General features: G+C 46.9%; 1 protein-coding gene across 3 annotated transcripts in view; it reads right to left on the bottom strand.

Moving 5' to 3' along the window:
- Positions 1-21339, bottom strand: part of NRP2 (neuropilin 2) — a 116457-nt gene that overhangs the window by 45490 nt on the left and 49628 nt on the right. For all 3 annotated transcript variants that reach the window (XM_017536874.2, XM_017536875.2, XM_037741488.1), the window contains exons 8-11: positions 11981-12125; positions 8943-9292; positions 6616-6760; positions 2654-2770 (exon numbers count right to left, since the gene is read on the bottom strand). In XM_017536874.2, the coding sequence (XP_017392363.1) occupies positions 2654-2770; positions 6616-6760; positions 8943-9292; positions 11981-12125 (757 nt within the window). The remainder of the gene's footprint in view (positions 1-2653; positions 2771-6615; positions 6761-8942; positions 9293-11980; positions 12126-21339) is intronic.

The raw sequence follows: 21339 nt of genomic DNA, 5'->3' as shown, positions 1-21339 counted from the left end.
GAGGTTCTGCCCAGTGAGGAGAAAGTGACCTCAGAAACAAGGAAGGCTTGTTTGCTACGCTTCACCTCTTTGTGATCCGTCTCTATTTCTGAAGACGGGGACAGTTCAGCATCTCCATGGGGAGGTATGCCCGGTGGGAAGTTTGGCATGTTAAGAGCAAATCGAAGGGGCCAGACCAGCCAGCCACTCAGCTCAGCACTGACCAGGAGGAAAAATCATTTCACATCGTGCTGAATCCCTGGAGGCTGCGACCCCAGGGAGGTGGCGAATGCTTTCCCCATGGGAATCTAAGAACTAATGACACAATGGTGTCCTGTCTGCTTTGGTGGTTCACCTGCCTAAGCCTGAAGACAGAAGCAAGAGAGTTTCTTCTGAGGTTCCACCCAGCTCCAAAAATCCATTATGAGCTCATGCCAAGTATGTGACTAAGTGGAGGTGGTGTGGAGGTGGGGAAAGAGGAAATGGGAACCCAAATTTGGATGTTTGTCGGCAGTGGCTGCGGAGACAGCGGAAAAATGCTGGCCAATGCTGGTAGCAGGGAGGAAGTGGGGTCTCTGCCCTTCTCACTTCCCTTCCCAGGGTTCTTAGAGAGGAATTTCCGTGGGGAAGGCTCAGAAGGCAGGTTAGGAAGTCTAAAGGGAGCCACAGACTGGTAGAAACAAATTACTCACCATAGGGGTGAGGAGGGCTCACCTCTTGGGGGGCAGGGCACTGCTGGCGTCAGAGGGAGGAGGAAGATTGCCACCAGGCCCTGTGAATGCCTCCCCTTTCCAGGACAGGATATCTAATGTTTGCCCACCCTTGGCCAAAGTCAGCTTGAGTTGAGAAGAAACACATGGAATCTATTACAGAAGCATCAACCTGTGGCTTGGAAAAGCCAGGCCTCAGCCCTTACTATCCCCTTCTCCCAACAATTTCTGAATTTCTATTTTTCCCCTCCAAAAATATGAAGTAATTCAATACAGCATAATTCCTCTGTAATGTTTACATGCATACTCTATCTCAGGAACCAAAGCCTACAAAAAAAATCTTTTGTGAAAAGAGAAGGGAGGAACCATCAAAGAAACCTCAAATGAAACAAACCACCATAAACGGGAAAATCATATTAAAAATAAACTTCTGAAATTCTGCAGCAGAATCTTTAATTTTTCCTTTGATTGTCGTTTAGACAGAACCTCCACTCCAGGTTCCCCAGCAAGCTAACTCTGCAAATCCAGTGTTGTGTCTTAACTCCCCATGCGTTCCACTTTTGGCTCTCAAACTATCTGAAGCATGTCTTGGAAGATTCTCCAACTCTCCTTCTTCTCTCCATAAAACAAAAACAAGTTCATTAAAATGTCAGAATTCTGTATTCAACTAACCCTGACCAACAGCGTCCCCCACCCACACAATAATACGAAAGCACAGTCCCAAAAGCATATGAATTAAATTATTGCTTTTTCATTCACATAACTTCAGCATTTATTTCTGGCTTTTCTCCCATTCTTCTTTGTAGCCGTTTTCTGCAGTCCTCCAGCCCATCAGTGCAGTTTCTCTGCCTGTCAAATGGCTGTGCTTGCAGGTCCAGGGAGTCCGCCATCTACCTACCTCTTTATGTCTCCATCACTTCTCTAGTCTCTGCCAATCTTCCCTCATTTTGTTTAATGAACATTTAGTAATGATCACTGATTTACTGTAAGTTGAGGCTATCAAGTTTAACATTCCAGCCAAAATGCCAGGTGTTCCAAAATTTGTGGTTTATTAGAAATGTCCTCTTACTTGGTGACCTTAGCAGTGTGATTTAAAATGTGACTTACTTTTGGGTTCTGCCAATTATTGTTTTTATCTAACTTGGATATGCTCCAAAGATAAATGAAAGGAATGTAGATTTCCCATGTGATGAGACCCATCCAGAAATACAGAGCCCCTGAGTTTTGAGGGAATGGTGGAAGATGCCTTTTTACATTTCTGCCTTTGTCTCTCGTGTGCACTCTAGTTACAGAGGATACAATGTGCTTTTTTTTTTTTTTTTTTTTTTTTTTTTTTTTTTTTTTTTTTTTTTTTTTTTTTTTTTCTTTTTTTTCTTCTCTTTTTTTCATGGGTAAGTGATGCTGCTAAATGCACTATCTCATAGAATCATCACTGTTATACTTTTCAAATTAGTGGCAGCAAAAGACACAGGGAAACACAATTAAGCCACAGTTAACTGCTGAATTAACCCAACTATTGTGCTCCATGGACCAAATCACCCCGATGACTGCCATATCTTCACTTGGCTGTAGTACACAGACACAGCTTCACAGGAAAAACTATCAGAGCTGTTAATTCTAAGGATGAGAATGGTTTTCCTTCAGCAGACAAGCAAGATAGTGAGGCCTCAACAAATGAGACTTTTTAAAGGAGGAAGAGTTCTCTTTGGAGGCATCCTTGTCTCACCTGAGGTCTGGGTTCACACCAGTAGGGCTGTACTGGTTGTTACCCTATCTGAATGCTTCTACATTGGTTGTAAATAGCCACTGTCCCAAACCCCTGAGTGTCCCCATCTCTCTTACCCTTTCCCTGAGATTCCACTGGATCTCTGACCCAGGGGACCCCTAGGTCCCTGCCCAGCCACAGGCCAGCTCCCACTCTAACTAGTCCCCACCCATGCCATCTGGATGCAGGATGTGCTTACCATCCTCAAAGCTGCAGTTCTCCCCACAATCCGTGGCCTCCTCCTCGATGGGATAGGGGGTGGTTGTCTCTTCGCTCTTCACGGTGGATCCCAGCGTCTCTACCGTGGGCTTGGAGTCTGTGTAAGGGCAAAGGAAGAGAAGTGAATGCTGTAGCAGCCTGTGTTGCAACCCAGCAGGAGGAAGATGCCAAAAATGAAGCGTGGGCTTTTAGAAAAGGCAAAGAAGAGGCACACATGTGCACAAAGCTCTGCAGCCACATCTTTGTGTTGTGAATGAGGTCGGGGGCATCACCCGAGTAGAATGAGAATGGTCCTGGGTTGCAGAACCAGCAGTGAGAGAGGTAGGGACACAAACCCACGTTCTTTACTCCATGGCAGAGGCCTGGAGGCTAGCACAAACTGCCACGTGAGACAATAATGGAGGTGGGTGACAGGCGACGCTGACTCCAAGGAAGGACGAAAGCATACTCTGGTTCATGCTTGCACAAAACTGGATGGACGGGGTTATGGATGGGTTCAGACTCTACATGGTGAAAGTGATTTGGGGCTATGCCTTTAGGTCAGGGTGGCAAATTCAAATGTTTCCTGGATCCAAACACCTCCTGTAAGCGAGGAGAGGAGAGGAGAGGAGACACAGGTGGTGGGGGCAGGGGAGGGTTGGAGAGAGAGGAAGTGGTGACAGCTGTGATCATGCATGCCTGGTTTAAAGGAGGCCTCCATGACTGGCTCGAGCAGGTTGGTTCCTGGAGGGAAGGTGGCCCAGAGTGCCCAGGCCAGGTCTTCCAAATATTTCCTCCTTTCCTTCCCCCAACAAGAAGGCAAAAATCCATATGTGAAATCTCCAGACTTTAAAAGTTGGTAACTTATTAAAAATGTTGTACTAAGAAGCATGCCATGAACCCTGGCTAGGCCAAACCTGGCTGCAGGCAGTGGGCTCTGACCTCAGCTCTAGGTGATTCATTCACCTATTCATTTGCTTATTTGCTCATGCCCATCATTCATCCAGCAACTATGGAGGGAGTGAATGGAGCTATGAGTCAGGCCCTGGGTGGGGTGAAAGGGGTTCTAGAAACCTGTGCTCAAGTCCACATGTTTTGGGGTGGTGTCTTCATCCCAGAGCTGTCCTTCCACAAGACGACAGTGCCTTGTCCCTCTCATTTCTATAGATGCTCCTTTGCACTATTGTATGTGATTAGGCGCCTTTGTCAGGCACCCTTCAGGATACCATTTAATAAAAGCAGGAGCTGGAGGAAATTGCTAAATACACTGAATAGCTTTTTCACGGTCGACTTCCCACCTTTCTGCTATTAAATACTACGCACATAACCTTTTATACTTCCTGCTGCCGTGTCTGCCTCTTGCTCACAGTAAATAGCAAATAACCTCGAAGCGTCCTAATTTGTAAGTTCAAATTTGTCACTGTGTCATAGAAACTCAATTGTAAAGCAAACTACAGGTTGGGAAGGCAAAACATAATTATTTGAAACACAAACAAACCAACGGACAGGTGAAGCAGCCCTGTGAAATTATTTAGCTGCAGCAGCTTGTCCCAGCCCATTACTTTTCCTGTTATCCTTTGGGATAGGGATGAAGAAGTGAACCAAGGATCAGTGGGAGAAACAGATGGAAATTTGAAAAGCAAACATAGCCACGAGACGTACGGGGAACAGTTTCTGGAAATGTTAGGTAACAAAATGGGTCAGCTGATTGGTGTAGAGAATGTTAAGCCCAGGGGCCAGTGAGGCACCAGAGGGCAGGGCGTGTAAATGAAAGTGGAGGTGCGGCGGGTCCGGAGGCCTCGTGTTTATACTGTTTGTACTCTGTTTGTACTGGGCGCTCCGAGGTAACTGCCCATCAAACAGCAGTGCTCCCCTTGAAATTGAAACCAGATGTCAGAGACTTCAAAGGAAAGGAGGCTGGGCAGAGGGTAACGCTCCTCAACTCTGATCTTCCAAGGAATGGCCAGACAGAGCTTTGAAATGAGAAACCTGTCACTGACCATCACCGGTGTAATTTGGGGCAGGTTGGGGTTGGGGAGCAGTGAGCAAAAGAGGTCATTAGCAACTGTCCCGCTGGCCAGACTGGGAGGGCGCGGCATCGAAGGGCAAAGGATGGGGGGAAGAATGAGGTGGCCTTCAACCAGCTGAGTGGCCTCTGGCAAGTGGCTTCCACTCTCTGGGGAGCAGATTCCACTCTCCTTGTCTATGAAAGAGGAATTGGCCCAGGTCTGTGATATTTTCCAAACCACGCATCACTCTCATCGTGGGGTTGTAGAATCCATTGAAGAGGTCATGACCAGCATTTAAACATATCGATTATAATATTTTGGAGTGCACTTCCATGGCTAAGATGACCATTGCTTTGGGAACCTTTTGTTTCAGTCACATGTGCTTATCATAACAGGTTTGCTGGGTGCCTGGCAGTAGTCTAAGCACTTCATATCCATTCATTCATTTAATCCTCATAATGACCCTAGGGCAGGTGTAGATAGACAACTGTCTATCTAGTTTTCAGCTGAGATAACCAAGGCGCTGAGAGACTGACTTTTCCGAGGTTATGCAGCCAGCAAATGGCAGGGGCAGGACTTGAACTTGGCAATCTGTCTCCAGAGTCCAAGCACTTACCAATATACCGTACCCGCATGTACAACTGTGTGTGTGTGTTTATAGGTGAAGCAGGTTGTGAAGGAAGTTTATTTTAAATTGTGTATCATGGGCAGAAACGTGTGAAAGCCACTGGCTTAGAAGCTCCTGGATCCCCCACAGCACTGAGGCCAATTCCAGTGCAGTCACAAATGAAGCCAGCTTGTGGGGGAGGTTTTCCACACCTGCGAGAGGACAGGTGACACACATTTAGCAGGCTGCAGGGAACTTTGGCCTCCTCCCCAGGTAATGGGGAGTAAAGTGTCTTCCTACGAAGATGTGTTCGCTGGGGCTGCCTTCAATTCAAAAGTGAGGAGGCTAATTTGGGCCGATTTCCCAGCCCGTGGGCCTCAATGGGGCTTCTCTGCGCTGCCGTAGCCAGTATACAGGCAGCATTTTTCTCCCTAGGAGCCAAAAGGACTTCTTCGACATGCCCTTATTAATCCTTCACACCATTCTGCTGGCTGAGCCCATGACAGGTACGGCACAGACAGGAAAATAGGGATACCTGGGGCCCTGGTGGAAGAGGGCAGGGTAGCTCAGGCTGGCGGCTGCTCTGGTGGCCCTGAGCCCCAGTGGCTCCCACGAACTCCTTTTGGCAGGCGTGAGTGAGCACCGAGTAAGAGCTGGTGCCAGCTCTGCTGAGGGAGGAGGGCCGGCGCCCGGAGGAAAGGAAGGTGGGGCGTGACTCAGAAGGGCAGGGCCCTCCCTTGGAAACCAGGAAGGGTGGGCACCCTCAGTGGGCCTCACCCTTATTTGGGAGGATGAGAGGTGTTCCCCGAGGCGTGGGCCACCTGGCAGGAATGAGCAGGACCCTGAGAAGGAGTCCTGCCTGCATCAGCTCCCTGCAACAGGGTCCCTCCCGAGCAAATAAATGCCTTTTACAGATGTGGCTCTGAAATGAAAATGAAGTCTCTTAGCCACTGACATCTGGAGTCCAGATTCAGACATAAACCGATTACTTTATTATCATGAGGTTTTTTTTTCATCCCTAAATCAACAGCCACAGCCCTCTGGCCTGAAGAGCTAGGGTCTAATTGAATTTGGGTGGGTGGTGTGTGGTTATGATTTGTTTCTGAGAGACTCGAGTTGGAGAACTGAAATGATTCTTTAAAAAAGACAAAGTGCATCCCTTGAGAAACTGTCCTGAGTCCAGAGGCTGCGGTACCCTTGGTCTGAGGCAGGAGAACACGGCAGGGGTCTGCAGGTTTCCAGCTCCTGGGATGGCTGCCCTCTCCACACCCCTCCCAGGGCCTCGTGGGATGCCAGGGTCAGTGGACCATGTGGGTGAGATGCAAAGAGAAGGAAGTGTAGTCTCACCTGTCCAGTCACAGCCCAGCACCTCCAGTCGCATCCCAATCCCCGCCGGCGACCACCGCTCCGGGTATACCCGCACATACTGCGCCGGGATGGGGTCGAACCTTCGGATGTCAGGGGTGTCGTAGTGCATGTTCCCTTCGAACAGCTGCAGCGAGAGAGGCCACTCAGCCCTCCTGGTGTGGGACCCACTGCCTATCACCTTCCTCCCTTTCCTTCCCCTTCTCCTCTCTGCCCCGTGCCTCCAGCCAGGAAGGCAGCTTCCTGGGTGATTCCTGGTCACTGGGACATTCCAATCCACAGAGGCTTCATTATCAGACCAAGGGTTTTATTCATTTGGCAGATAGTTAGAGACCCAGAACTATGGAAAATAGGGAGTAAACAAAGGTGGCAATTTCCAGGTTGTGTCTTTTACCTGGTGACTGAAATGGGGTATCTGGGAAGAATTTGGCTCCAAATGCATTATCAGCTGACCTTGGCTAGAGAGGGGGTGCAGCGTGGGCAATCTTTGAACTGCTCCAAATTCCTGGTCTACCGAGAAAGGAACTCTCCTTTTTCTAATGTGTGAAAGCCTTGATTGAGGTAGCCCAAGCTGACTGATTGTTCCTAACTCACTGAGCGCCTGACGGGAAAATGATCCCTTTCTTTTCTAGGCCTCTGGTCACACATCGATAGTCTTAGACTGTTTCCCAAAACTTTGTTTAGGGAATGCACTCCTGTCAAAAGAAACCTCACATGGAGTCCCAGTACATAAAACTGATGACGCGGGGAACAGGGGTTGCTTTGGTGGAGCTGGATGGAGGACCAGCCTAGAGTACACTTGCAGACACTCATCCAGGGGAAGGACAGGAGTAGGGCGGCCAGGTCCTGCGGCTGATTAGCCCCCAGGAATCCTGCAGGACCACTCCAGTTTTCAGGATGCCCTGGGTTCACAATTCTGAACTGGAAGCACTGTCTCGGATAGGGCTGTCTCTGACAATGGCAAAGATCAACTCCTTTCCCAAGAAGAACCAGGCTCAGCTCTCCCTGGGGAAGCCTGTGGTCCAACTTCTGCTCCATTGATGCAAGGTTCCAGTGACCGAGCCCTGAGCTTTCCCAAGCCTCTGGAATTGGGAACTGGGGGTTTACCTCGGCATCACAAAACCTCCAACCCAGCTCTTGCCTCTGTATTCAGAATGGAAACATTTGCTTGGCAAAGGTGGCCAAGAGACAGGCAACACTCCTTTCTTTTTTAGGAACCTCTTCTTTTAAGAAAAACAAGAGGTAACTAGAAATAAGAATCAGAGAGCCTGGCCCGCCAGGAGACAGAGGCATGATGCCTCCTCCCCTTCTGGGACTCTTTGTGTCTATGTTGAAGGCTGGTCTTCACTCTGGTGGCAGGAGGGTAAGCTGCACTAGCCTGAACTTTTGGCTTGGGGTGAGTTTCTCTTGCTTCTCTCTTGCCTCAGTTTGAGAGGCAGGAAAGATCTAAGCAGTCAAAACTAGGAGAATACAAAGGAATGCAGCGACATTCAGAAAAACATCATTATTTTTGGAAGTAAACCTCTAGTTTCTATAGCTTGGCCTCCAGAAACCACATCCCCTTTAGATGTCTGGCCAATTTCAAGGAAACTTTAGCTGAAAGAGTGTATAAAGAGTGTTGAACTTTATACAAAGGCAGTGTTCAGTGGTGGTTAGGCATTTGGACTTTGGAGTCAGACTTCTGATTTCTGAATCGGCTCTACCACAGGTGAACTGTGTGACCCTGGGCATGATGACAAGTGTCAGTTTATCATCGCTAAAATGGGAGTGACAAAAAGATCTACTTTGCACACATGTTGTGAGGATTAAAAAAAGGGGTCCAGGCCAGGCATGGTGGCTCATGCCTACAATCCCAGCACTTTGGGAGGCCGAGGCAGGTGGATCACTTAAGGTCAGGAGTTCGAGACCAGCCTGACCAATATAGTTGAACCCCATCTCTGTTAAAAGTACAAAAATTAGCTGGGCGTGGTGGCATAGCCTGTAATCTCAGCTCCTCAGGAGGCTGAGGCAGGAGAATCACTTGAACCCAAAAGGCAGATGTTGCAGTGAGCTGAGATTGTGCCACTGCACCCCAGCCTGGGTGACAGAGCGAGACTTCATCTCAAAAACAAACAAATAAACGAGAGTCCAAATAACATATTTAGCATAGTGTCTGGCACAAAGTTATCTCCCAACTGGTATTTGTTTTATTGGATTTCAGGAGTTGGATGATAACTGTTTAGATGAGACATCAGCATTCTCAACTCCCTGCAGCCTGCTTAGCCTCCTAGTTGAGGGTAAGGTTACAGAGGCCTCCAAGAACAGCCTACCTTTGGCTGCTGGGTCCTGGGGTCCTGAATGTATTCCCAGTCATTGCCGTTTAGGCTGTAGGAGACTTTGAACTTGCGTACAAACGCCCTGGATTCCCCTGCGGTGATGCTGTCTCCTCCGCGGGCTCCCTGGATGATGACACCTTTTACCGTCTTGGGTGTTCCCAGATCTACCTGAAGCCACTCCTCACCCGGCTGGGCCTGAGGGACTCGAGGGAACCAGCCCGAGCGGCTGCTGACCAGGCGGGCTGCACTGGGGCTCCAGAGATAGTCGTGGATGGAAGAGGCAGAGATCTGGGAGTCTGCAATGAGGCCTGAGAGCATCCCCAGCATGTTGGAGCAGGGGGCATCTGTAGAGAGGAGAGGAAGATACCAGAGGTCATGGCTGACACTTGCTAACCAGGGACTACTCTCCATAAGGAGGAAGCTGCAAAAGAGCCCAACTGTCAAGTATTAAGTCAGCATTGATTTCTTTGCATGGTGAATGTGTGTAGCACTGTGGTTACGAGCCTGGATTTGCAGCTAGACTGCTTTGTTCGTGTTCATGCTGCCACTTATAGTCAGATGACCTTGGGCAAATTATTTAATTGCTCTTTGCCTTAGTTCCCTTAGATCTAACGGGGAGCTAATAGAGGTGCCTACCTCTTGGGGGCTGCTGCAAGGATTCTGTTAGTTGCTATCTAATAGCTCATAGGACAGTGCCTGGCATATTTAAGTATCCAATGGCCATTAACTGTGCTTACAGCTCTAACCAAGGACTCTCAGAATGTATGTCTGCACATCCCTGTGGATGACACTAGTCCCCACTGACCCTCTTAGGGACAGCGAGCACAGGGGAACTCAGCTAAGCATTGAACTATTTCCTAGTGATCTTTTGCCAAGTAGAAGGAAACCTTCCTGGCGTCAGTATCAGCTCTTTACTTCCATATGTGTTATCACTGCTCTTTCCTGCCTTGGATCCTTCCCACACTCTGCTCCCATGACCCAAAACGCTTTTCCCTTCAGTCATCCCCAGACTAACATTCACTTACCCCCAAGCTCAAGCGTCATATCCACAGAAAGGCTGTACCCAGATTTTCAATCCACACTAAATTGGTTTCACTCAGAGCATCCTGCTCTTTTTCATCATACGCTTGTTCTAGTTTATCCAGTACTTGTGTTTGTTTATTATCTATCATGCTCACTAGCCTGAAAGTTCTATGATGTCAGAGACCCCATCTATTTTGTTCCTGTCTCTGTGTCCCATTCCCAGTGTGGGCCTGGCACATCAGATGTGTGGAGCAAATGACTGAGTGGAGAATGTATGAATAAATGATGTCAGGCAAGGCAGGGTCTATAGTCAGTGTGCATTACATCCTTGCAAACTGAGCTATGGATAAAAAAGATCCAGGTCGTCTCCCTTCTTCAAAATTACTGGTTCTCTCCTTTCAGTCTTCCAGAGAATAAGCTTTACCTAAATCTTTGCTGATTAGCCTGGAACAGCAACAGGAAAGGGACAGAAAATAGCCCCCTAGACAGGATTATTATGAACTGATCCCATTCAAAGAAAACAGGGTCTTTGTGTAAAGGTGCTAAGAGCAGAGAATTTGAATTGAGAAAATGTGGCTTCAGATCCTGGCTCTGTCACCTCCTAGTTGGGTGACTTTGGGCAAGCTATTTAGCCTCTTTGAGTCTAGGCTTCCTCATCAGTCCCTCGCCCACCTTACCTCACAGGATTGTTGGAAAACACAGGCAAGATGATGAACAAGAAAGTCAGGTGGAGGAGCAGAGATGGCGCAAACACAGGTGTTTTAACTAGAAACCTCAAACGGGGTCACACCTGGAGCACTCCCTGTCAGGGCCGGAATGATTAGGGGAAAGACAGGTGGTTGGATGTCCACTGAATGTCTTCCAGGTCAAAGAGGCAACGTGCTGGCCCTGGGCTGAGCCCTTAAGATAAAGGGGATTGGTCTGTCCATAAATGTCTGGGGCTGATCCAGCCATCACCATCTCCCATCTGCACCCCCTGCATTAGCCTCAACTCCCGCTCTGGTCTTCTCCAATCCACACACCTTGGGTTTCAGCCCATATGCTGTGTCTATGCCCCTCACCTTTTCTTTTGGTCCCTCTTGCCACAGTGCCATTGAGAAAGTTGACCATTGCCTGGTGTGCTTTCCCTCCCCTCTTCACTAGGTCATGTCTGTTATCTGCCTTCTAACCTCACCTCAATCATCAACTCCTCAAAGAAGTCCTCCTTGAGCCCCTAGACTGGGTCAAATCCCCTGCAAGCCTCTATTTCCAGACATTGATCATAGTTTTGATTTTACATTTATTTATGAGTTTATCAGTATGTCTGTCCAACTTGTCCATATGCCCACATAGAACTGAGCCTGTTGTACCTACCATTGTATCCACAGTACCACGCATAGCTCTTGGCCTCTGGTTGAGGCAGCAGGGAGTGTTATTTGAAAGCAGGGGTTTTGGACTGAAACTACCTAGATTCAAACCATGGCTCTAGCTCTCTAAGTCTTGGTTTCGTCACCTGTAAAGTGAGGAGAATAATACTTATAGAGTCCTTATGAGGATAATAAAAGATGTTACATCTAACGTGCTTAGAATGAAATATGTACATAGTTACCATTCCATAAATGTTAGCTATTAATAGTAGAAATCGTAGATGCTTAAAAAATATATGCTGAATGAAATATTTCCTAGTAATTGTTTTGCCAAGTAGAAGAAAACTCCTGGTGTCAGTATCAGGTCTTTACTTCATATGTGTTATCACTGCCCTTTCCTTGCCACATGCTGTTCCCATAACCCAAAATGCTTTTCCCTTCAGTCATCCCCAAACTAACATTTACTTACCCCCAAGCTCAAGTGTCGTATCCACAGAAAGGCAAATGAATGAATAAAAGGACAAACTCTGGTAGAACTTGAGTCCTTGAGCCAGTCTTTCTGGGAAGGTCATGTAGTATAGTCATGCTGTTTGCACAGAGTTGAAAGGGGGCAGAGCCTAGGACTCAATCAGCACCCCAACCTCGCTGGAGCCCCCACCTCACCTGTGACCCGGCAGCCGAAGAGCTCCAGCCGGAGGGCGATGCCTGAGTGCCAGGTCTGAGGGCGGATCCTAACAAACCTTGTCAGCAGCGGAGCGTGGAGCTTGTTCAGAACCACCTCAGTTGCATCGTTGTTAGCTTGAAATACCTGTAGTGTAAGATGCAAAACCGTCTTACTGAAACTGCTGTTTGTAGCTCAGCCACTTGAGCAGTCTTTGAAGGAGATGGGAAAGTTCTGTTGAATTTTCTTTTTATCAAGCTTGAAAATAATCCATGGGTGTGTTGTTTTGGGCTTTTTAAAGAAATACTGTAAAAAAATTATTTTCTCACACTGTTCTCACTTGAAAATAATCAGTGGTCTTCCCAGAAACTTTTAGAGGGAAGCAAGGTTTTGCCTCTGGGCTGAGAGCAGGTAGAAGAAGGAAAACACTTGAAAAGCTAAGGAAGAGAGAGAAAAGTGGAACATTCATTTAAAATGAAGTAAAAATGTCATCTTTTAGGGCTACCAGACCTCACTCACTAGCTTGAACTTGACACTCTCTCTTCCTTATGTTGCAGGCATCTAGAAATATTTGCAGAGTATTTTATAATTGTTGTTTTTGTTAGTTACCTGATGCCATGCCACCCATGAGTGAGTAAGACGATGAAGGGGTACCCTCTACCTAAATGGCCCTACGTCAGTGAACACTTTCTTGGTTCTCTCTGATCTTTGTGGTAGGTCAGGGTTGCAGACAGTCCTTCAGAGTCCTACTCCAGCTTCCTCTTGCTGTAGTCCCACCCTGTAATGAAATCCATCCCTGTCCCCATCTGACCAATACATCTCTTATGGGAGGGAAGGCTTTTTGAAACAGCTTCTGATCCAACATGGTGGGAGCAAGTCCTGGCTTTCCAGATGGCCCAGATCAATAACTGCCATATGGACCTTATGCTTTTTTGTGCTCTCTGTTAAAAAAGTAACTGGAGCAAAGTATATGTGAGTTTCTCTTGGTTTTCTTGAATAAGGGTAGAGGGAAAAACCAACTAACCAACCATCACTTCTAAATCATACCTGTTATAGCTATAACAACCAAGGGACTCTGTAAATCTGCGTATAGCCAACTCTGCAACCATCAGCAATTTCTTCTGCTTAGGAGAACTAGATGCTTCGGCTCCTGATATTCAGGGCACGCCAAGTGTCTGGGGGCACCAACAGGGCTGAGACAAGAGGACTGGGTAAACTGGTATATTTGAAGACTTTTCAGCCAGATGCAACAAAATACCTTTGAGTATAATCAATTATGTCTATAATATCCCAGGAGGTAGGCATTATTATCTCCACTTCATTGGATAAGAAAACTGAGGTTCAGAGTGCCTGTCTGGATCCAACATCCTTGCCAAGTTTTTGGGCTTTAAGCTTATAGTTTCTTAGATGGACTCATTTCTTCGCAAACTTGCAGATTTGTGTTAGTGGCTGGGGGTCTTGGGGCTCTTAAAGTCTCCAGGCATGGGCTGAATGGAAGTAGGGTCACCATCCAGTGATGTGTTCCCAGTGTGAGTTTATAACCCCACCTTAGAATGGCTCTGAGTAATGGCAAAGAGCAGCAGAGATGTCTAGAGCTCATCGACGACACAGTCCTCTCTTCCCCATGAAGTGTGAACTCCATCATTTAACAACCCTACCTGCTCGCTATGGTTAAAAGTTAGAGCAATTTAACAACACACCACTGAAGACACCATACGTTTTGCAAGTAAATGATGGGAAGTATCTGCTGAAGACAAAAAGGGAAGCCGATTTTTGCTGGTCCACCACATTCAGTTTAAACCTTTGCTCTGGAGCTAAATCTACCATATCTAGGGATGCCCCCAGCCCACTCAGCTTGCTGCTCCCTCCCCTCCTCTGGGAAGTCCTCCCACCTGGGTCGTAAGGTTGGCAGCAGGGAGCACCGAGGAAGAACCTGTTGGTCACTTCTCTCTCCCAGGTTCGATTTTGCTGCTTCCTGTACAGTGATTGCAGGTGAGGAGGAATAAGGAGAATAAGTTAGCAAGGAAAGAAGAAGAGCCCAGGAAATGGAAGGAAAGAGAGTTAGGGCCAGATACCCTGGAGAAGGCCCAAGGGGAGCGGTGCCTGACCCTGCTTCCTTCGTACTGACACAGGGCTCCCCAGCTCTCAAGAAAGGGATAGGGGAGCTACATCCAAGAAAAAGAGATTCATCAGTTCTCTGAGAATTCAGCATGAGGCAGAGGCTTTCTGTTTGTTTTTGTTTTGTTTTGTTTTGTTAAGGAAGAAGCAAATGCAGCACTTTGCTTATTTCTGACGGGTGCTTTGAGCAGCAGGGGAGTCGGGGAGCGGGAGGGCGGCGGGGTGGGGCTCCACTGGCCTGCTCTCTGAAGATGGTGACGGGGACTGTGTGTGTGGTCGCCATCAGGAGATGCTAAGGAGTTCATATTGGGGGAAAAAAGCTTTACTTGCTACGTGAATGCCTAATTGGAAAGTTGAGTGGATCTGAACTTTAACACTGCTGCTAATCCACAGTATACACACCACGCTGGTACCGTTTGGAAACACAGCATGTCTTATGTGTTCTTAATATCCAATTCTATCTTATCTGACCCCTGCATTTCTCAGCCTTGGCAGGCAACACTAAGAGACCTTTTCTTTCCTCCCTCAGTGAGTAAATGATTGTGTATTTGGGCTGTCTTTGGGATGGCGGTGTGTGTGTGAGTGTGGCTCGTGTGGGCATGGGTGTGCATGCACTCGTGTGTATGAGCCGAGGATGGGGTCAGTCTTCCCCTGGATATGCATGGTCTCAGGCTCTGGGTGAACCCCTTAATCTCTGCCTGGAGTAGCATCAGTCAGGAAGGGAGGCAAGCACATGGTTTGTGTCCCTTAGGCCATCTACCTGACTGCTCCAATTGAACTTCACTCAACCCTTTCATCTTGCCCACTCTTGTCCCATCCTTAAATCAAATGAAGGATCTTTTCAGTTTAGCTTCAAATGACCCTTCATGTTTCCAAGCCTAATTCCTTAACTGTTTGCTTGTCTGCTTTTGACTTTGTGTTCCTATCTGCCCTCTGTTCTCTGGATGGTGAAGGAACACCATCCTATTTGATTTTTAACACACCTCTCACTCTGAGTGTGGTATAGTGGGAAAAACAACGCAGAAAAAAAAAAAAAAACCCGCTACTGAATCAGAAGCCAGGAGCCGAGCTCTGCTGCTAATTAGCTCATAAGTGTGGGCAAATATCTCTGCCTCCCTCGGGCCCCAATTTCTTCCTCTGTTAAATGAGGGGATTGTATGAGTTGATTTGTAAGGTTCTCTCTGGCCCCTGCTTCTAAACCTTCCTTCACGTGACTTTTTGTGGCTTGAGCTGCCCTCTCAGGGTCCACTTTGCAACAGGGCGTTTTAGTTCCCTGCTGTCCCTTACAGCCTAAGTGCCTTTGCAGACGATTGCTGTGGGTTGTCTCTACACTTTGAATAGTGCCCAGAACACATGGAGAGAGCCCTATTCACAGGGCGAGTATACCTTGTTGCTGTGTTGGTTCAATAACAGTTCAAATTATTAATAACAAAGAGTAATGAATAACAACGCCTTAGTCCTTACATATTGTCTTTCGCCCAAAGATATCAAAGTGCAATTTATGAAAATCCATTTTTAATGAAATATTAAGCAGTTTCTATTTATCCTGACCCAATGGGTTTACAAGGTCTCTATTTTTCTCCCTGCATCTCCCCTATGTATAGCTAGTAAATGCTATCATATATTATACATCTTTATGACTTTCTCAATGCTTCTGTGGTTTTAGAATCACCCTTCATATGTTTTCTGATCATGATGGCTTCTGAGATGGCTCTGAGATGGCTTCTTGGCTTCCAGTCTAGGCATTGCAAGGTAAGGGGTTGTGTGCATGGGAAATGACGCCAGGAAATTGGTTTTATTCCCTATCCCCTGACGACTCACTGAATCACTACAGGCAAATCAATAAACCTTAGATACCTTGGTTTCTCCTTCAGAAAAATAAAGTCGATAACAGGCTTGCAGATAGACACTTATATTTACCGGCCCTCCCTCCAAAGCCTGCACAGCACCCAGGACAGATATTAGTGTGGAAGTCAAGTAACAAGTATTTGTCACAAGTAACAAATGGGTCTTTACAGAGGTAGGAGAGTTCAAGTTCTAAAAGCCACGACTACTCCCAAGTCCCACCTTGAGGTCAACAACTTACCAACCATAACTTTGCAGTGAGGTATCCACAACGCTGAGAAAACTCAGTGGATTGCCTTGTATATTATACTCAGAAAGGCATATATCAAACAGAATGATTGAATGTTAACATCTGCTTTCGAAGCTGGATGTCACAGAGGATATACATTTTAAATTTATTTTAATTAATTAATTTTTGAGAAGGAGTCTTGCCCTATTGCCCAGACTAGAGTGCAGTGGCACAATCTTGGCTCATGGCAACATCCGCCTCCCGGCTTCAAGCAATTCTCCTGTCTCAGCCTCCCGAATAGCTGAGATTATAGGCGCGTACCACCATGCCTGGCTAATTTTTGTATTTTTAGCAGAGACTAGGTTTCATCATGTTGGCCAGGCTGGTCTCAAACTCCTGAAATCAAATGATCCACCTGCCTCGGCCCCCCCAAATGCTGGGATTACAGGTGTGAGCCACAACACCTGGCCCATTTTTTATTAATTTTAAAAGAAAAATCTTAGTATGGTTGTTTACTACCCAAAAGAAAATCACAAGTGTGATCAAGGTGACCCCAGCTTTCTGACGATAGTGTGGATTATGTTGTAATTATTAAAAATATGTGTGAGTGCGTGTTTAAAAAGAAGCTATGTTGAACATAAAGATTTCTTCAAGTGCATCCCTGCAAACCAAGTTTAAAAAGCAATTCAGGGCACAAAGTGGTCTGGATAATCCATTTGGTGCCTCTCCGAATTCTGAATATAATCCAGCATTTTTCAATTGATTCTTGAGTCCTTTGGTTTCTTTTCAGTAGCACAGAACCTGAAAACCATCAGCATTTCCTGGATTTTCTGATTTGCACCTCTAGGGAACGGAGGACCTGCCAATTAAATCGGCTGCTATCCAACATCCCAGTTTGATTGTTATCTACAACCCCAGGAAAAGCAAATCAGTGCATTTTGACCATGCCTGTGAGTCCACATGGCATGGACAACGTAATTCAATGTTATATATATATATATATATGTGAAATCTAGTAAGAAACATCTAGCCAGAACGCATCACTGATGGTTTCTGAGGCCACCTTTTCTCTTTTCACCCCATTTCTAGCTCCAGTCACCTCTTCTTTGCTGACCCCCCCTTAAGTTATCTTTGAAGAACATGCAGTGACTGGCATAGCTGAGGAGAGCGAGCTTTGCGGCCTGCCTACTTCTAGGCCTCTAGGCAGAGGGATTTTCTGCCCAGCCTGAAGCCTTTTCCTATGTACCATTAATCTTTGCTATCAGTACCCAAGTGCCCAGGACAGTGTAGATGCTACCTGTCATTATGCCTCCCTCTGGGGTCTAAGAGGAAGAAGCTGTCCGAGTCTTTGAGCTCGTTGGAGGAGAGACACAGCTGGCTGTTTCACCCTTCCCCAATGTGGTGGGCCCTTTGGCAGACAAACACCTCTCTCTATGTGCACCGCCTCTCATCTGAGTAGCGCTTCAGCATGCAGCCAGCACTCTCCCATCTCTTCATTACCTACGGTGTGACCTACTGTTTACTTCTTTTTTGCTGTAAATATCTGAAGTCAGCTAGCTCCAGGGACTGCAAAGAAAGCAGGGAAATTTTTCAAAGAGAGCACAGTGCTGGAGCCCTGAGGAAGACATTGTGCATGAGATGTTCTTCCTCTTTTTTAAAATAAATACTTCTCTCCACTAATAAATGTTTCATTGCCTCCAAAGTTCTCACTTTCAATTTACTTGGCACAGACACTCAAGGAGGAGGAAAACAAATCGGGCAGAAGAGAAAAGTGGCAGGAACGCAGGGCAGAGGCTGGGGGAAACCAGAAGCTTGTTTTAAAAACTAGTCTCGGAAACAAATGTGCTGACTCATCCACTCACCCTGACTGCAGATCTGTGCCTATCCCCCCTCCTGCCCCCTTCCCTTGCATCTGCTCTAAAACCTACCATTGGGTCTACACACAAAAATAAATTGCTAATCAATGAATGCCGTCCTGTTTAATTAATTTGTTGCACCAAACAGGCAAGTGAGGGGAGGGAACTGTTGCACTGGGGAGGAAATGATATAAATGATATAAAGGCAAGGGGCTTTGCTTGTGAATCATGGTCCCGATCTTTCTCCTTTAAAGACAATTTAAAAATGCATTTTAAAGCTTCTTTCATTCTAGTGGATGTGGGAACTTAGCCAGATATACAGTCAGAGGCATGTGTGTGTGTATACATTATATATATATATATATATAATATATATATATATGCATATATACATATATATGTGTGTGTGTGTGTGTGTGTGTGTGTATGTATATATATATATATATATATATATATATATATATATATATATATATATATATATATGAGAGAGAGAGAGATTAAGAGAACATAGGAACGCCGGTAGGCAAAGAAGCTCTCTAACAACCAAATGCACATTTTGGACTCTGATGACCTCTGCTCTCATCCTCCTTCACTTTCGGGCTGTTTTTGTCATCAGGCAGCTTTCCTACAGGAAGGAGGAGCTAGAGGCGCTGGGGCAGCTGCATTCTGGGGGGGCGGGGGATCTGCGCATCCCCATCTGTGTGGGCCTGCGGGGCCGCTAGATTTACTGCGGGATTATGTTACCCCATCGAGACGCTGAGCCCTGGAACACAGCATACTAACAGGATTAGGGTTTCAGGATTTGAGACAGGAACGTATCACGGAGGAGCAGGGAGGAGGGCAGTGCAGGGATGGGCTGGAGAGAAGCGGGGTGTGGGGGAGGAGCACAGGATCAGAGCAATGAGCAGGCTTGTCGGGGAATGGCCCATGTCCTAGGAAGATGGAAGGAGAAACTAGGACATTCTAGGACATTCTAGCTGGGCGGGGTGAACCCTCCACCCCTGGAAACCTCCTAACACAGATGTTTGGATTTTTTTTAAGGAGGCACCTTTAACTCCCAGGTGGGCAGATTGAGGGAACTGAGAGTGAGGATCCAAAGGCCTCTGCCATCTGCTTGCCTTTTCTGGTGGAGGCTCTGCAAACCACAGAGCAGGGACAAGGTGACATCAGAGAGTGGGACAATCTACCAGGTGAGGCCTTCACTGCAGTGCTCATCTACATTAGTTGGGGTTGGGGCAAGGAACGTGATTCCTCAGCCCAAGCAAAATCACGGCATCCTTCCATACCCCCTCCGTGTGCTCCTTGTCACTGGCCTCTGTGCACAGCGCGGGCCTGGGAGTTTAACATCAAGGCTATCAGCGCCAGGGAGGCGCGCCTTAGCTCCTGGAGACAGTTCAGCACCCACGGGAGCTGGGTGATGCTGGCCGCAGGAGCCTGATAGAGAAAAGGTTCAAGCTTCTGTATAATGAAATTTTCCCTGGAGCTTCCTAAGTGGAGAGGCGAAAGGTCTGAGCTCATCCCATGGCAAATGGATAAGGGACAAACTTAATTACCTAGGGCACTGGATTCTTCTCAGTTATAATTGAGGGGGTCAGATACCCTGAGGGACTTGAACTTGGAAAGGGTATCAGCCCCCCTCAGAGCACACACAACCATGGTTAGATGATGCCGTTGTATCCATGACTTCTGAAGGCTGGTGTCCATCACAGTGGGAGGCACTGTCCTAAGCTCACATACAACAAACAAAATTACTACCACAAAAGGAATAAGGGGAAGCTCATCATCTGCCAGGAGGTTTAAAAAAAATTTTTTTTTTTTGAAAATTCAGATGATCAAGTGGAGCCATAACTGCACCCCTAACAGAACAATGAGGCTAGGAAAGATAACATTTATCTGAGGCAGCTCAACGCAGGCTCCATCAGGTCCAGGGAGAGGTCTGGATGACTTATCGTGGTCCATTCTAGGCCTATGATTTTAAAAGAGGCCCATAAATATCCCATGGGGCCTTCTTACTTTCTAAATTGATAACTTGCTTCTGCTCAAGAAGAGCTTTGTGGGTCTATACATTAATTATATCCGCGGAGAGCCTTCCATCTACAGATCTCAAGGTTCGTTGCTGGTAGCAGCTGCTGCGCCATTCCATTTGGACTGGGTGGAAACACTGAGGCGTGGAGCCACTAAGAGACATTTCCAAGGTCACTCAGCGCCCTGTTTTAAGAAGGTCTGAAAATAGATGTCACATGCTTCTAGCTGTTAGCCAACTGATTTGGGGGTTTGGTTTTCTGACGCCACTCTTTCTCTTCTCCCAAGTCTCTGATTTAAAAATGATTTGTTTTAATTTAGAAAATAAATACAGGACAGGGGATTTTTGAAGTGGAGTGTTTGTTTGTTTTGAAGGGATGTGGCCAAATCAAACAAATGGCAACTCCTTTCAACTCTCCATCCTCATGATTCTGTGGTGGGGCCCAGCTCCACAACAATGAGCCTAGTGGGTTAAGCAGTGTACGAGCTCATGCTACATGCAGAACTTCACTGGAGGGGAGGCTTTCCGGGACAATGGGCACCTCTCAGCCCTTAGACTGAACATTTAGGAAGCCAATTTCCCTCTGGATGCAAGGTGAAGAGTAAGGCCTAGGTCAGATCGTGGAGAGCGCCAGCCTAGACATCCAGGTCTGGTGACCAGGCACCGTCCATGGAGGCTCCACAGCTTCCCAGTCCCTGCAGCAAGGCACTTAGTGTCTCAGAGCTCCAATTCCACAGTTGTGAAACACTGTGAAACTCTCTAGTGACTAAGCTGGTGCCTGAGGATTTTCTGAGTCCCTTGGAGGTCATCCTTACATTAATGTGATGAGCTCATTGCATTCCTTCCACTCCTCATGGGGTAATTCTGAAAACTCTTGGACCCAAGTCCTACCTCATCTCTATCTTCACCCATCCAGCCTCAGTCTGGCCAATTGCATGTATTTGACACCCCACAGACTTTCTCTTTTAGCCCATATTTCTCCCAAATACATCAGAATAGCCCACAAACACTGTGACTAAGTACCAGAGCTAGATCAACAAGGGAGATGCCAGTGTGTCCCAAATGAGGAGGAACTGAAGATAAGGGATTTTGCCTAGACAAATAAGGGCAATATTCTCTCTTCCCTGTCCTGTCACCAGCTGTGGTTCCATTCCTCAGGCACAGTCTATCCCCCAGGTCAGACTCATGGAAGCAGCATCTCAGGAGAGCAGGACCTTGACCACGATCTTGTGCTTCTGAGCTCTTCCCATCACTCTCCATGTGCCCCTCTTGGTATGTATGTACATA

Source organism: Cebus imitator, unplaced genomic scaffold, assembly GCF_001604975.1.
Source record: "Cebus imitator isolate Cc_AM_T3 unplaced genomic scaffold, Cebus_imitator-1.0 Scaffold101, whole genome shotgun sequence".
NCBI lineage: Eukaryota > Metazoa > Chordata > Mammalia > Primates > Cebidae > Cebus > Cebus imitator.
Note: the sequence above shows the minus strand (reverse complement) of the source record. Positions and strands in the feature narration are given on the sequence as shown.